This window comes from Gavialis gangeticus, unplaced genomic scaffold (assembly GCF_001723915.1).
Source record: "Gavialis gangeticus isolate Ggan-Ray unplaced genomic scaffold, GavGan_comp1, whole genome shotgun sequence".
NCBI classification, from domain to species: Eukaryota; Metazoa; Chordata; order Crocodylia; family Gavialidae; genus Gavialis; species Gavialis gangeticus.
The window spans coordinates 147,432,272-147,449,923 of NW_017729025.1; the positions used below are offsets into that span (position 1 = coordinate 147,432,272).

The 17,652-nt window shown below is 43.3% G+C and overlaps 1 protein-coding gene across 2 annotated transcripts in view; it reads left to right on the forward strand.

Annotated features, from left to right (window-relative positions):
• The window catches only part of IGF2 (insulin like growth factor 2), a 31,250-nt gene extending 14,302 nt beyond the window's left edge, over positions 1-16,948 (forward strand). For both annotated transcript variants that reach the window (XM_019519732.1, XM_019519733.1), the window contains exons 2-4: positions 2,080-2,242; positions 14,235-14,401; positions 16,297-16,948. In XM_019519732.1, the coding sequence (XP_019375277.1) occupies positions 2,080-2,242; positions 14,235-14,401; positions 16,297-16,536 (570 nt within the window). In that variant the 3' untranslated portion in view covers positions 16,537-16,948. The remainder of the gene's footprint in view (positions 1-2,079; positions 2,243-14,234; positions 14,402-16,296) is intronic.
• Positions 16,949-17,652: the final 704 nt, after the last annotated feature.

A 17,652-nucleotide genomic window follows, 5' to 3' on the forward strand; every position in this document is an offset into this window, starting at 1 on the left:
AGTGTGCCTGGCCTGTATGTCTTCCTTTGAAGTTTAAAGAAATCTGACATTCCACCTTTTTAAAGAATATAGAAATTCCTTCCCCTAACAACTACATTAGCTATATATGCATTTTATTTTCCTATGTTTCTTAAGTGTCACTATTTTGTTTTAAACTGAAGCGATGCATGTAGTGTTTTTATATTTTCAATAGCAATGTAAGCTAAGAGTATAGCATTGCTAGCTTTCACTGAGGGGTCCCACAAGGATCAGCCCGTGAAAATGACAGCCAGCCCCACGATCTTCCCATGAAATTGGCTGACCACCTCCTCGAGTTGGGCAGACCCCTGGTTATAAGATCTAGATACTTCTGTCACTAGTGGGTGAGCTAGAAAGTTGGGAGCAAGGCTGGCTAGAGTACCATGCTAGGATTCAGGAGACCTGAATTCATTCCCAGGCTCATTCACAGATGTCTTTGGGCGAGTCACTTAATCTACCATGTGCCTCAGTTCGCCATCTGTAAAACAAAGATAAAACCACATTGTCTCACAGGGATGAAGGGAGGAATATCCATTAATGATGATTATAAGTCGCTCGGATGCTGTGGTTATGAAGACCATATGAATACATAAATATGTCATCTTTTTTTGTCATTAAGTCTGGCGGTTTGAAATTTTAGATGTCAAAATTGCTCCATTCCAGTGGCCATCTTGACATTTTTTCCTTCTTTCAACTCTGACCTGATTTTAGCAACTGCTGTCACTATTCTATTTTTAGGTTTCCTTTGGTGCTCATCTCTGAGGTATTAGAGTGGCTCAAGTTATGCATGGGCTTAGGCTTTGCCTGTGAGGTGGTAATAACTATGCCTTTTACAGATCCTGAAACTGAGACACAGAAATCAAGTTACTTGCCAAAAGGCACCCAGAAAGTACAAGTCACTACTCAGTGGGGTTACTCGTACAGTACACCTGTATGTGATTGTATTCAAGCCCTACCCTGCTAGGCCTGGCCATCTGAAGCAGAGACTTGGTGAGATGGGGATTAATACCCGCTGTCCTTTTAACCTCTGAGAGATCTGGTTTGAAATTTTGTTTTAGGTTACAAACAAATAGAGGTGAGTTGGTAATTTAATTCCAGTCTTTATTATAGGTCCGTACTAATCACCCCTAAAATTGTCCAGTCTCCCCATGACTCTGTCTCTCACCTGCACGTGCATGCACACACGTGCACGTATGTGTGTGTGCACACATACATGCAAGCTTGGCAGTCTCTGCTCAGAGGCCTAGGACTGGAAGAGAGGAAGTTGCCACAGGTTATTGTAGAGAGAAACCTTAATGGAAACTTGATAGCAAATATTAGCTGCTTTAAATTGCTATTAGTCTGCTCTAAAGGCAGGTTGGTTATTACCGAGGGGAATTTCACTCTGACACTTGGTATGCAAGATACATTAGGATTGTCACTCTCATCCTTAGGCATTTCTTTGTAACCCAACTTTTAGGCTTGTTTTCAAGGATCAGTCCTTGTGATTAGCCAATATCAAATGTAAAGACACATTCAGTGGTGGCAGCCAAAGCCATCTGTCCCTGTTCCTGCCACAACAGCAGTTTTCAACAAAGGCAGCACTGGGTGTTGGCTAAAAACTCAGAATTTCAGTTTTGGAGGAAATTTTGAAGTGTGCTTCTGTCCTGAATCAGAAGACAGGATTTCCCACAAAGCTGTAATTCCCAAAATGAACTTCTTGTGCATGGAAAGTTTTGCTGAAATCAGTACAAGTTAGTGAAGAGATTCAGTTTGGATGAAACGGCAGGAATTTTTTTTTGATAAAAATATTCAGTCCCACTTGAGGTGGCATTTTCATAGGAGATGCTCTTCTGAGGCAGCCAGCTTTTTGCAAGAGGTAAAATGAGTGTTGATTGGAAAGAACCACTGTTTTCATTGTGCAGCTGGTCACAAATAAATTAAGGAGCCTTCTCTTCCAATATGAATGCTGTCCTACTTGCTTGTGCCTGCAGATGAGGTTGTTCCCTTCACTGCTTTGAAAATACTGAAAGGGGTGGGGGGTGCTCCCAATATTTAACCATTTAAATTTGTATCTCTCAGGTGCAGAGGATGTGTGCCTTTAGGCGGAGACTGCTGCTTGCACTCACCTTCCTGGCATACACTTTGGACTCTGTGTCGGCCTATGGCACCGCTGAAACCCTCTGTGGTGGGGAACTAGTGGATACACTGCAGTTTGTCTGTGGGGACAGGGGCTTCTACTTCAGTAAGTACCTCCAGCATGTTTTCTATGTTCAACTAAATGACCGGAAAAGAGTGGGGAGGTGGCATAAGGAACATGCTCCCTCAAAGTCCCCTTAGCTCAAAGACGAGATGCACATGGCTTCACCTTGGTGGAGGAACGTGCAAGTTCTAAGGACAGTGATTCTGTGTCCATGGTAGACATTTGCATTGCTTGGATTCATCTCATTTGCTGGGAGACAGAGCTAATATGAAAGATCTCTTGGAGCTCCAGCTGGGTCACACAGTGATTGCTACACAGCCAGCATTAGATTTTACATAAATTCCCCTCCACAGTGATCCATGTGCAGAGTGAAGTCTATTGAACATCCAGCTGCAGTTTTGATAAGACAGGAGACGCTGATTTGCCACCACAGCACTTCTGCATCATCACTTATGTAGTAAAATGGTACGTAGCATCTTCTAAGCACTTGGTGTAGGTTTCAGTGGGCATGTCTACACAAGACATTAGAAGCGCAGTAGATTAATTCTACTGCACATTAGTGCATCACGGCAAAAGCTGTGCTAATGCATAGTAGAATTAGTTTACTGAGCATTAGCATCACCTAAAGGATGTGTGCCAGCACTACTGTGCAGTAGCACTGATTACAGTGCATTAAGTTAGTACCTGTTTTTACAAGTACTAAATTTAATGTGCTGTAATTACAGTATATTAACGCATGTGTAGATGTGCCCAGTGACTACCAAAGGAGCAGAGGAATCAGACCCTGACATGGTGAAGACTCTCATATGATGAAGAAACCCTAGATTTTCATATATGTAGCTGTGCCAGAAAAATCAAAACATTGCTGGGTAATAACAGATACATAGTGGATGACAGTGTGATGGCAGCATTGACATACCTATTTTCAATCAAGCCATTTTCTTACTCCTGTATGTCTAGTCTGTGCCCTATTGTGTGTCCCATAATATAAATGCACCTAGACTTACATCCACTTAGGTATTAGTTTGGAGTTTTAACTCTAGGGTACTGGTGAAAGCATGCCAATGACAGTCTAAATTGATTTAGGAGGAAATATAAATTTTTCCATTTTCTGGGCAGCTTTCAGACCTGCTGGTCTGAGGCTACTCCCAGTACATATTTAGAGACCACACACAACTATGGATACCAACTGACTGCTGGCAATAGCTAACAGTGATTTCCCACCTTGTTGCACCATAGCTGGTATCAACACTTGTTTAGCTTCTGGGTCAGGCAGGGCAAAACTGTTTTCCACCCAGTTACTGGAAGTGTTAGAGGGATGGGGTTAGATTTCACATTCCATGAAACAACCTAACATAAGTTAGGTAAGGAGGGGGAGGAATAAAAGCAAATAGATCCTCTGATTCTAGCAAAAGGCCATTTTGTGAGTGTGTATGGAGACATGCTTCACCTCTTCCTGCTTACATTAGGTCAAATTCATTTCTGTGATAAAGCCATAACTCGGTTGATTTCACTACAGGTGCACTCTCAGTTTGTCCCAGGTGACTTGCTTTAGACTTTCAGTCAAAGGACACACTTTTCTTTCTGCCCCAAAATGAGAAGAGCACTTATATTTTGCCTTTCACTTGTGAGCTGTTTTACATCTAACTACAGGAGTTTATCTGGAACCAGTTGGGGTGGTAATACTGGCAGGAAGATGGTCAAAAGGAGATGTCAGTACATTGATGAGCTCAATAATTTGATATAGATAGCAAGAGGGCTTCCTGTTATAAACATGATAATCATAAACCTACCTGACTCTGAAAAAGAAGTGCTTCTAGCTATAGTCTATCCAATTTAGCAACCAGCTCCATAACACTTATTCTGAGGAATGGGGCAATATGTAATATTAATTTTTAGGATCTTTGTTCTTTCAGGGGGAGGGTTAGAAAAGAACCAATATCTAAATGTTAAAATGCTCTCTCCCAGTCTCTTGTTCAGTCTAAATTTTGTGGCCTGATCTCAGCTGGTGTTGCAACCACCCAATTTTCTTTTTTTTGTTCCATCTCTCAGGAGATGTGAGGGACTCCCAGGCTTCCTGGTGGGAAGCATATTTGAATTTCTTCAGGACCCTTCCCTTACAATTCATAAAGTTCGCCTTCTGGTTGGTGTCACAGCATTTGCACACATCAGTTTAATACTTGGAAGGTATTTATCTGTATTAGCGTGATTTGGTGCCTGGTCATAAGAGATCACTTTATTGACGACTTCTCTGTTGGCTACCTGCAAGTGCACCAAGGACCCACCTGCTGCTTATAGAACAAAGTCTGGAAGCTCATTTGGAGTATTTTTCATCTGTTACTTAGCTTAGCTGCAAGAGTTTGCAGACTGCTACTCTTCCTTTTCTCATCTTCTGCCTTCCACATTTCCTTCTGTCAACAAGCCACATGCCAAAGTTCTGCTGAGGCTATAGGACATGGACATGCTTTACCAGCCAATAGTAAAAAGGATAGCTCTGTCTGGTCTAACACCTCTTCCTTTCTGTCTATATATAGAGAAGTGTCTGTCCTCTCTCGCTTTGTGTCTCTTCTCCCTCCCCCTTTCTGAGGACGAAAGGGAATGGGGCTTTTGTTTTGTGGACATACCACCCTCCGTTCACCTTGAATAACCCTTCCTCCCAGTCCAAAATAAAAACATTTTGAAGGCAAACAAGTAGCTTCTCGCCAAGTGGCAAATCTGTTTTCTTCTCTCAGTTTTTCTGAAGGGTTTGTATACCCTGGGAGGCTAAATCAAATCACATTAAGCCCCAACTTAACCCTTTCCCACCTGGTAAGGGTATTCTTTCACAACCTGCCGTGTCAGTTGAATGACATGTGACGAGCCATGTCACCATACTGAGATGCAGGCACCTTGCTAGACTATGCTCCTCTATGTGCATTTAGCTCTGGAAAAAGCCCTAGGTGGTAACTCCATTAGAAGCTGCTAGGCTGCTCCTGACATGTTGGGGAGATCTGCCTGTAGTGTTTCCTGGTCCCTTGCACTGCATTGAGTCTTCTGAAAATTTCACCTTTAGTTCTCAAAACTAGGGCTAGATTTTTCATAAGCAACCATCAGCATTTCTGGAGAATATGGGCTCAGAATCACATGTATAAATGGGAGGATGAGCCCTTTGGCAGCCTGACCCCACAAGCACAGGTGAGCTCTGCTCGCCTTCAGGTAAAATTAAAACAGTGATAATTAGCATCTCCGCTGCTTTTCCAAATACAGAAATGACTGGCAAGCCCTTATGCATCACTACCCTTCCACCTCTGCTGTGCATCCTTGGAGAGAATTAAAAAAAGTTAGTTAAGTTAAACCACTGGAAGGGCATAATTGGGAGAACAATACTGTTGCATTTATGTATCTAGGTGCTTCCGAAACCCTTGTTTTGAAGCCCCATCCAACTCAGTGGGGCTGATTTTTTTCCATGGCCCTCCATTGTGGTGGTTCCTCTGTACCACTGGCAGGGGCAGAAAGTCTAATATTTTACACTTGTGCTATAGGTGCCAATCAATGCAGATGCAGGCCAATTTATTTATCCTCCTGACCCCCTGTGACAAAGTGGGGTAGATGCAGGGGCAAATAGTAAATTCTTACTTAAATGGGGATTTCTTGAGGATAATCTTTGTCCTTGTTCAGCCTTTGTACAGTGCCTAGCACAGTAGATTAATATTGGGCTTCAAGGGGGATGCTGGTTGCTACCACAATACAAACAGCACTGATGACTGCAAGAGCTGGAGCTCTTTAAAACAGATATGAAATATCACTATGGTGAGCAGCACAGAGGTTACCCATGCTTTGATCTGAACTGGACTCAATATTCAGGAACAGTTCTCTCAGACCATCTGTACAGAAGTTGAGACACTAATGGGGCTAGATTTTGGAGATGCCAGGACTGAGGAGTAGAGTTGCCTGGAGAAATTTCTCTATAGGCCATAAATAAGTTTTGGATTCTGTTCTGCTTTGTCCAGCTCTTGTCCTGTTTATCTACTGAGACTTGGAATGTCTTTGGGGCAGGGATTGTCACATTATATGTGGTGCCTAGTGCTACGGGGCTATGCTGACCAGGGGCTTCAGGTGCTCTGCCGTAATGAAAAGCACGCACAGAAAAAAATATGGGCTGTACCTCAGGACCCTAGTTCTATAGCCAATTCCAAAATCCCGTTGGAAAGTAAATGGAATTCACACTTGAGTAAAGGCTGCCGGACTAGACCCTAACAATTAATTTCTGCTGGGTGCATGTCTATGTTCAGGCATTATATGTAAAGGGGGTTTTGGTTTAAGATAGTATGGGCAAAGGGAATTCAGGGCCTTTCTGCTCTTCATAGAAATGAACTAAAACCACAGTATTCAGCATATAGGTCTTATGGCTTCCAAGGGGCAGGAAGGCAGAAGGGGCATTTTACTCTGGGATCCAGCCCATCTCCAGTTTTGTATTTAGGGAGAAAGGATATGCGTTTGAAAATGGTAGAAAGGAATAAGAAAACAGCAGCTTCTAGTTTTGTTCAGCAGCTCCTATAGTACCAATACTGAAACTCTCCTTCCACGAACCTTTTCAGGAGGAAGTCCAGGGAGATACTCCCTGGGAAAATATTTGGCATGGAAAATGCCTCTGACCCTTCAACAATGTAGTATAAATCTGTTCAGTTTAAGCCACGTTCTCAGCTGCTGTAAATCAGTGTAGCTCCACTGAAGTCAGAAGAACTTATGCCAATTTAAACCAGCTGAGGATCTGGCCTTAGATCTTAAATGCTGCTGCAGGATTCTTGGACCACTTGCTTATGTTTGAGCAAGATATTTGAGACAAGGTTCTTTGGATGTTAAAACTCCAAAGCCTATAAAATATTTTTGAACTAGTTTGTAAACTAGTTCAAAAATATTTGAACTAGTTTACCCACTACTATTCTGAACCTTCCACAGTTGAATGCAGTGATGAACCAAGAGTGTTAAATGGCACCATCCTGAATTGGGGGGCTCCCCCCAATTCTTTGTACCAGTGCAAGTAAATGATTGCACTAGGTACAGGCCCAGAGTGATGTGGCCCCAAAGGCATTGGACAGAGGGGGCACAAGGCACCTGTGCCCCCCGACCTCAGGATTCGGACTCCACCAGTAAAAACAGACTCTTGGAGTAAGCTGCGTAGAAAGGAAGACCTGGATATGGAATCTGTGGAGTCGGGAGAGGGGGTATCGGAGACAGGGGGAGGGGGTGGGAAGAGGCGTCTGACTTCTCTGTAAACAACAGCTCCTGTTTCCTCCTTTCCAACAGCTGATAAGAATTTAGCTCTTTCCAGCCACTTATGCTGACAGGGCACATTCTTTCCCTGTGCCGTTCCTCAGAATAATACTAGGAAAAAGAAGCGTTGTGGGTGGGGGGAAGCTGTTGCTGCTGGGGTGGAGGAGGGGCAGGCAGGGGGCACTGGGACAATGGCTGTGGCTGCCCAGCCATTTGACAAAGGTCCTCTTGTTGGTCTCTACATTCCTTTGACAGGGGAGAGGGGATTGTTTACACCCAAAGTCTCCTTCCACTTGGCTTGGTGCTTGATTGATAGGAGGGGGTGGGGTCAGGGAGGACAGGGAGAGGGCTCCAGATAAACCTAAAATTTCTCTGGTGGGGTTTGTGGGCCTTGTGCACTCTGCATTCTCCCTGAACAGTCAACTATGTGTCCCCCCCCACACACATGTACACGTGGAGATGTGCATGAATGCGCAGGTTCCCTCATGTGTATGCATACACCTATGCATGCTTTTCTTTGCTCACATAGGCATACACAGGACTAGTTGTGCAGTTCAACTTCAATCCTGGAAGCAATTTTGCTAGATAAATGATAGATAATGAGGGTGGGGTACCTTCCAGAGAAATACTGTTTCAGGGACTAATCAGGCTACTACTATGTGACCAGCATCTTGGCCCTCTTTAAATTAGAGGAACAGATCAACTAGCATCCTTGCTCTTCTCTGAACACAGGCTTTCTCTGGACACCTGCACTTCAGATATGGGTTCCCTGACTGGCAGCCTGATTTGATACCACTTGTTACTCTGTTCCAGTGCTCTGACCCTCACAGGCCAGGTACAGACATAAGCACTTTTACCAGTATAAGGGCATTTTTACTCATGCTTCTGACATGGCGCCAGGTGCTTTTAATTAGCAGCCCACACTAATTAAAACTGCTATGCCATGTGTATCAGCGGCACGGCGCATCCCCACTCTGAGAAGATGGCAGTGGTGCACTTGAAACTAAAGCACATCAAATGTGTTTTAGTTTAAAACATACTGTTGCCATTTTCTCAGCACGGAGGCGCACTGCACCACCCATGCACGTGAAGCACGAGGCTGCCAGAGCTCACCAATTTAAGTGCTACAGCAAACTCAGGTAATCGAGTCTGCTCTGATGCACTGGAAAAGCATGTCGGAACAGGCTCCCCGCATGTGTGAAAGTCCCTTTAGTGATCAGAAACCAGTCTATACCCATAACAAAACAGCACACATATGCTGATTTAAAAATGGCAAAACCCGGTCTAAGATTTGCCGCCTGCACCAAAGGGTGAATGTGTGTCCTGTTTGCTACCAATGTAAACTATGCTGGTTACAGAAAACTGCATAACTTAGATCAATTTCACCTCCATGTCTGTACTCAATTCCACTTCCATCCCCTTTTTGAATGTCTGTACCTAGCCACAGAGGTCATAACCATCCCAATAAAGTTGCCACATTCTCAGCTCTTGATACACATGATATTAAGTACTACAGGTGACTACAGGTGCTGTTATCCCAACTCTATGCTATGTTTGCTGAACTAGCATTTCTTTCACACCTTGCTAAGGGTGAGGGAAGTTTGGAAAAATGTATACCAATGTTTGCAACTTTTCTGCATGCCAAAAGTTAAACCTGCAGTTCGCTGTATACATCTGTCTACACTGGGTGCGTCTACACGTGTGCACTTACTGTTCAGTAACTGAAATTACTGCACGGTACAGGAGCGTGTCTACATGTGCATACTGTGCAATAAATATGGTGACTTACACCTACTTGAGCATAAATTTACTACCTGCATCAATTTACGCCTGATTAGTTACTGTGTAGTAACGCACATGTAGATGCCTTACTGCACAGTAACACTGTGTGTGTACTGATTTGGGACGAACTTTAGTCTCAAGTCAGTCCACACACAGCGTTAATGCGCTTTAATGCCTGCATATGTAGATGCCAGCCTATTTCTGTTTATTGCTCAGTAAATTTAAGACAACATACGTGCACGTGTAGACATGCCAACTGTGTTAGTAAAGCTGGTTCTCCACCATTGTTAGCAGCTAAGGGACAGCACACATACATTTTCTAGCTCTGCATATAAAGAACCAAAATATGCAGATTTGGGTACATAATGCTGGGTACCCAAGTACAAATGGCCTGATTGTCTGCAGTTACTCAGTACTGAAGCCAGCAAGAGGTGCATACTCTCCTCACCTTTAACAAAACAGACAGAGAGGATATGAAATAATTTGCTTGAAGTACTTTGCATTCATTCCTTCAGCCACATCCATGAGAGCTATCCTTACTTCCAGCACTGCTTATTTCATACCATAGCTCAAATCTGTGCTAGTAAGGTCTTCCCCCACACAGGTGTAATCTGATCCAAGAAGGTAAAAAATGGTACCAACACAAAGGATTCCGGGTAACCAAATACTCAGCAGTACCAGGATAGATATCAATGGAGTATGCCCAGGAGCAAAAATAACAGGAGAGGATAGAGTTGAGGGCAGAGCAGAGGGCTTTAACTGAAGGGCTTGTGGAGCAGGAATAGAAAAAGTACATCCCTTTTTCAAGTAGAGAAGAGAAGGGGAAAAACAAATACATAATCATTGTACTTCTGTGAGAGTGGATGTCTACTGATCCTTCTTCCACTTTCTGCCAAGGAACCATTTCTATAAGCATTCCACTTTAGCCAAGTAATAGAAAAGCAACATGCTTGCTGTGAGTTTCAGTAACATTAAGGCAAGAGGCTGCAGACAGGCAGAAGCCAGGAAATTCGCTCTTCAGTCCAGGTGTAAATCACACCCTAGAATTAACACTCACCCCATCCAGATTAGCAGTGTTATCACCCTTAACTAGAAATTTCCTGGTAGCTGTTGCCTTTGGGTCATTATCTAGAAGTAGTTTCTGGTGAATATCTGTGCTTATTGTTTTTATAAAAAGACTAACTCTTCCATGGAAAACTTTATTGGCTTTTGCTTGAATTCATATGTACGATTATGTAATTGAAAATATATCTTATCGGAGGAAAATAGTTGGCACCAAAGTGAGCCAGGAAATCTGCAGGCAGAAATTTATACAGCAGATAACTGCAGCTTCTCAGTGATTTCATGTTTTTGGAGGTAACGTGGGGAAGGTGGGAAAGGGAAAACGGAACTTGCAGAAGACAAAAACATTTTGGACTAATCACCTCTCAAATGTAAGCACCTGAGACAGGATTTTCAGGGCCACACAGCACTGCATTGGAAAATATTTAGTAACATTTTCAAAAGTTGATTTGGGCACTAAGATGATGTCTAAGTCGTTGAAAGCTAATAGATTGCTAATTCACTCGAGTGCTTTGGAATAGTTTACCTGCTTACTTACACAAACACATACATGAAAACAGCCAAATCCTTTTATTGAAAGCAAAATACAGTTTAAAAGCCTCTCTGGAAACCATGCACTTCAGCACCTTAGAAATCTGCCACCAGCTGTAATGTGAAGTGTTGTCTTTGAAGAGAGACCCAGAACCATCACATAAAGTCACCTGGAATTTGTTTTTATTTTGCCTTTAACACTTCTGCTTCTCTCTCCTTCCTGGGATTGTAAATTTGGACTGCTTCTAGCCTTTCTGACAGGAGAGACAGTGTAACACTTATAGCAGGGGCGGGCAATTATTTTGGGCAGAGGGATGTTTACCGAGTTTTGCCAAACTATCGAGGGCTGCATGGGTAGCCTTGCCCTGCCCCCTGGCCACCATTTTGTGACCAGAAGTCCCACCCCCTAAGCCCTGACCTTTGCCATCAGAAGTCACTCCCCTTGTCCCCAGAAGTACTCCTTTCAGTAAGCGGTTTTGCCATCTTGGAACCAGACAAATACCAAATGATATTCTAAAAATTGAACATCTACAACATTCATTAATTTCATTTCAAAAAATATTGTTGTCCTGATTTACATTCATTTGTGTAGTGTACACAGAGGTGATGGCACAATAGCTTAAAATGAAGTCCTATTCTTTTGGGTAGGTAGTGGGTGGAAGGGTGGTGCGTATAGGTTTGTGGAGGGCTGCGGATGTGTGGATATGTGGGGGAGGGTGTAGGTGTGTTTGGGGGAATAGATGTGTGGGGTGAGGGAGCATGTGCGTGTGTGTGGATATGTGGGGTGAGAGTAGGTATGAGGTTTGTGGGGGAATGTGTGTGAGAGGAGGGTGGCTGGGATGTGTGAGTCTGCATGTATAGCAGTGCAAGTGGGATGTGGGTGCATGTGTATGGTGGGGTGTGCGTGTGGGACTCACCTCTATAAACACACACACTCCCTGTCCTCCCCACCCCCCTGGCTCCTGGCCCTGGGGTACTGGCGTGAGCCCCATGCTCCCGCAGTCTGGCGATACAGCCAGGAACCACGCAATGCTAGAGCAGTGAGCATGCATGAAAGCAGGGTAATGGGTGGGGGGGTTGGGCTGGGCTGCTCGGTTCTGCTGCTGGCTCCCCCTGGGTCCTACTGCCCCTGGCTCCTGTTATCTTTGACAGCCAGCCAGAAGCAGATAAATATTAATTTTCAAAATTTTTTAGGGGCCCCACAGGTTGGATAGAGTGGCCTGGCAGGCCAGATACAGCCTGCAGGTCATATTTTGCTCACCCCTGACTTATAACCTTGTGGATTACTTGCTTAAATGAACTGGTCTGTGCCCACCAGAATAGGGAAAAATCTTAGGATGTTCAAATTTCTGTAGCTGAGCAAGTTCATTTATTTAGGTAGCTGCCGGGTCAACTGCAAATCTTTTGTGAGTGTGTATCCAGGTAGGGGAGCTAGTGTTTCTTTTCTACTCAGGCCTACATTTGCCATACATTGGTGAGAGTTACACACACACTCACAATACACCCACTGGGTTTATTCATCAGCTGCCTCCAAAAGGTTGTATGATTACTTACTGATTAGTAGGTATTACACTTTGGAATATATGCACAGACTGAGAAATAGGATTAGGTCACTGATGAAGACTCACCCATCACCCTCGTGGGCTTGCTGGGGAGATAACAAGGCACCAAAATGCAGCGTGTATTCAGGAGCCTATCACTGGAAACTGATCTGTACTGCTGAGGGTCTGATCTAAAAAAATGAAGTCAGGTAAATGAACATAGAGGTGACTATGGAAGTTAGACTTGAATAAGAAGCCAGTCTTAAGTGTGCCTTTTTTGGTGACACATGGGTGGAGTGGGGGTGGGGGGGGTGGATCTGCCCCTTTAAATACAACAACCTAAATACCAGGAGCTTGCATGGCACAAACATTTTAATGAGAGAAATAAACTCCCAACAATGCCTGTCTTTCTCCTTTCACTGAACTTTTCCAGGGAGTGAACCATCCTTCTAACCTTCACGGCTGACTGGTTAAAGGTCGCGCCTGAAATGTTTTCAGAAAAGGGGGGGGGGGAAATAGATCTGTTTAAATGATTCCAGAAGCCAGGCTGGATGTTATGAGTCAGCGTCGTCCCCTATAGCAGCTCAGATTCACTCTCTGATGCCTTACTTGTTCTAGTGACCTTAAAATGTGGCTGTGTATGGTTCTGGGTGGAGGAGTTGGGAAAGAGTGAGGTCAGATGAAGTAAAACAAAGGTTTATCTTTACAAAAGGCCAGTGAACTAGGGCACTGTCTTCAGGGGTTTCAAAATGCCACCCATTCACTAGACTACATCAAAATAAAGGAGTGTGTGTCTGTAGAGTTTTGCAGGCTGCTCCTTCATGGATCTGCAGAATGCCATCTACAGAAGCGATTAAAGTGTCCCAATCCTGTGAGTTATTGAGCACCCCAGGAAAACAGATGGGAAGAAAGTCAGCATTTGACAAAGTCGTCATATACCAATCTAGTAGAGCTTATGCTTAAGCATATGCTTCAGTTTAAGTAGAAGGGAGGACCACTCAAGTCAAGCATGCACTTTGGTGCTTTGCTGAACTGGAACCAGTTCATACACTTGTAGAAGATGTCTACTAAACTGAGCTTAGAGACCCCTCAGTTAATTCTATAACAGCAGTCAAAACATTTCACGTTTTCTCTTTTTTTTTAAAAAACTGAAATGGGTAGAATGAGACTGGTTGGTTCCAGGCTGTTTTGTGGTTTGGAAGCTTGATGTTTCCAAACCTGATCTGTTTTACAGTGAAATACAGGCAAATTTGAATTGATTTGCCCATGTGTATGTGTTTCAAAAAAGATAAAATGGTGCCTGTTCTTTGCTGTGCTTAGTTTTTAAATTAAGCCATGAAGTGAAACACACTTGACTTTCTCAGCATTGGATACTTCATTGCTGGCTACAACATCCTTCTGCAGAGGAAGCAGGGATCCTTATTTCAAGACTAAGCTAAATAGCTATTCTACTTAGCTGGCACCTCAAGAGTCCCACCAGCTCTTTAGTATGATGCATGTGCAGTGACCTGCACCAGAGGCATTACTGCTGCTTTATATAGTATTTTGGCCTTGTCTACACTAAGGCTGTACTATTTGGGCTATATTGTAGCTATACTGGATACTTTGTACCAGTTATCTGTTCCCCTGCAAGAATAAGCTATGGCAGATCCATATGGTAGTAACAGCATCCACACTAGAAGATGGATTGGAATAGTTTAAATGAACTTGTTAATTGAATGGAAACACTGTACAGACCAGGGCTCAGTCATTTATGTGGCAGCACTGCCCATATTAGTCTGTGCTATACAGATAGTGTGTGAAGAAAAGTGTGTGATCTAAATCAAAGCCACTGACATCTAACTGCTAGAACTCTGCCATTTCAGGTAGGCCCGTGGGACGAAATAACAGAAGGTTCAACCGTGGCATTGTGGAGGAGTGCTGTTTTCGGAGCTGTGACCTCGCTCTTCTGGAAACATACTGTGCTAAGTCTGTTAAGTCTGAACGAGACCTGTCTTCCACATCTCTGACAAGCTTACCAACGCTAAATAAGGTGAGTAAAGATTGCATCTAGACATCAGCTGCTACTAAAAGTCCCATGGGAAAAGAGAATTCTTATCTCTAAGATCTGCTGCTTCTGCACTAAAAACAGTACAGGGAGATTGTCATGGGACAGAGCCATAAGCCAATGGGAACTACTGTGAAATGACCTGTCCAAAACAAACTGCCAATAAAGTGGGAGATCAAAGATGTAGTAGATGAAGTGAATAAAAGTAAAATTGTTTTTAAAGGTACTATAGAGAGGGGAATCAAATGAAATCACTGAAAGGTGACATCTGTGCTCACTGTTCAAGTAAAAGTAGGCTCAGTTAGGAAAAGTAGGAGTGGTTACCACAGCAATGGGAAAAGCATTATAATATAATGGAGAGAGGCAAGGACTGGAGAGTTGACTTCCAGATTCTGAGTGACTTGCTGTGTGACTTCAGTCTGTTTGCTCAGCTTGTTGCACTGCAGTTTACCCGTGGATCTAAACCATCTGTGTTGTGTATCAGAGCATTATGAGAACTGGTTTGCCAAGCACAGATTCCTTAATGGGAGGTGCTACAGACCTGACTTGTCCTCATGGAGCTGTGGATGATGTTCACTTACATTTTAAATTCTGACTGGCAGTTTATTGTTTAAATTCTCCTTATCACCTAAAAACCTTCACACAATGAAAATGGTTGCTGGTTGCTGCCTCCTGTGTCATTTTATGTCTTATATCAAAAAAAGAAAAACAGCCTTGCTGGTAATAAAAGGGCTGTTCCATACTGTTATAGACCCAAAACACTTAAAGAAAGTTGCAAATATCATCTTCATGGGGAAACTGACACATGGAGGTGAACTGACTTGGCCCTGGTCATGCGAGATCCATGGCAGAACCAAGAACAGAATCAGTGTCCCATCCCCTGAGCTATGTTTTCTTGCAGCAACAGCAATAGCTGACAATGTCTGACAGAAATAAACCTTCCAGTTTAGAGGAATTAAAGTTAATTACTAAGACACCAAAGACTGGTCAAGTAGAATCGATCATGTCTTGGGGCAGGGGGAATAGACTAGATCAGTGGGGACCAACCATTCTGGCAGGCCACAAGTTAATCCCCATACCTCCACAAGAGCCAGGGCGATCCCCTTCCCCTGCCTGATCTGCTGCTCTGCTTTTTGCTCCCTGTCCTGTGCTCTCTGCCCCATGCTGCCCCATTCTCTGATCTGCTGCATGCAACACACAGAGGCTGGTCATGCCACACACCGGGGTGCCCCTCAGGTCAGCCACCCCTGGAGTCGATGACTTTTCCCAGCCCTGTTCCCTGTGACTCTGACTGCACATTTCTTGCAGTAAAGAAAACCGTAGTGAAATAAGTGAAAATCTATAATGCAGGGAAACAGCTGCTGACATCTTGTAGTGGATAAGCGTATCTGCTGCATTTTCAGTCAGGGAACTGAATGTGTCTTGGTTTAATTTTAGGGGAAATTGGGTCAAAGTGATCCAAATATCTAACAAAAAATTGGTTATTATATCTGAGTAGAGCCTTCTGGTGCAAGCAAGTAATTGAAGATGAATTACTGGCAATGGCTCCCTTCAGCTGTCTCAAAACTACATTTGTTAGCACAGCATGAGATGCAAGATCCTTCCAATGAATTCCCCTTTCTGCCAAAGTAGTCATACATTTTTAAGAAAGTGAACAGGGGAGCACAGTGACTGCATGCTCAAGGTCTGAGCTATTAATTACCTCAGTGCTGGGGCTGAAACATGCCTCAATCAGTGTTTTTGCTATTAGAGGGTCAAGCTGGGCAGGTCTGTCTGATTGGGTTTCTCTGTGGAAACAACAGTGTCACGGTGTTTACAGTCAATGGCCCAACTCACTGTGATCCTCACTTTGCTTTTCCTTTTACACTCTTCCCCTTCAGGATAGCTTTCAAAAGCCTCCACATGCTAAGTACTCCAAATACGATGTGTGGCAGAAAAAAAGCACACAGCGCCTACAACAGGAGGTCCCCAGCATCCTCCGTGCTCGCAGGTTCCGGTGGCAAGCTGAAGGGCTCCAAGCATCTGATGAAACCAAGGTACATCGTCCTCTCATCTCTCTGCCCAGCCAGAAGCCTCCGATTGTGCGAGCTTCCTCAGAAACAACAGGAAACCAGAAATGAACTGTGAAATTGGATTCAATTTTTTTTTTTTTGCTCTCCTTGGGAGGGACTTTTAAGGCCTAGGCCCCCAAACCCTCCGCCCCCCACAAAGCAAAGGAGGGAAGCATTGTCCTTCTCACCAAGGAGCAATAAAAAGGGGGCACCTTAATGCTAACCTAAAGAGAACCAAACAACTGACATAGTAAGAACAGGATTACAGCGCTGTCAGCAGCAACATAATTTCTGTGGCATTGTCCTTTAAACATTAAGGGGTTTTATTTTCCCATATGTACCCAGTATTTTTCAAGCCTGTACTTAAAGGGACAGTTTGGCACTTGAACTTTTTCCTATTGGGCACTACATGACATCACAGGTGCCAACAACAGAAGACAAAAGAAAGAGAGAGAGAGAGAGAGAGAGAGAGAGAGAGAGAGAGAGAGAGAAAGGACCTTGAACAAAAAACAAAAAGCAAAAACAAAACAAAACAAACAAAAAAAACCAAAAACAAAAAAGAAAAAGAAAAAAAGAAGAGTCCATTCCATGTCTTTCTTGACAATAAAGTGAAAAAAAAAATAGAATGGAGAGAAATATTGAGGGTTTTAATTTTGCCTCATTCCCACACCACTTTTTTTTCTTTGGTAAAATTTGCTTATTTTTATAACAGCAATTTCTTTTGCACCTTTTTTGTTATGAAAAAGTAACTGAGAAGAAATTCCAATGCAACCCATCTGCAATTGTTTGTGTGTGTGCTTAATTACAAGATTCCAAATCGACTTGCACCTTTTGAAAATCACCGATGAAGTGAGGGAGAAGTAGAAGAGAAAGAGGAAGGAAAAAAGAAGTGAACCGATGTTCACTTTAAATGGAGGAGGCGTCTTCATTGCACATTTGCCACAGATTTAGTTGAATTATATATATAATATATTATATAACTTTTTTGGCAAAAAAGCACTATTTTTATGGGACATTTTGTGTAGTATCTGAAGAGGGATTGTAATGTTTAAAATGTGTTATGGTGCTAAAGTAAGTTGGAAGGGAAAAAAACCCCGAAATAGCAAGGGAGGGTGGGGAGGGAAGGACAAGATATCGAATACTGAACTTGAAATTTTAGCTTTTCGTTTTAGGAAAAGTGTGATA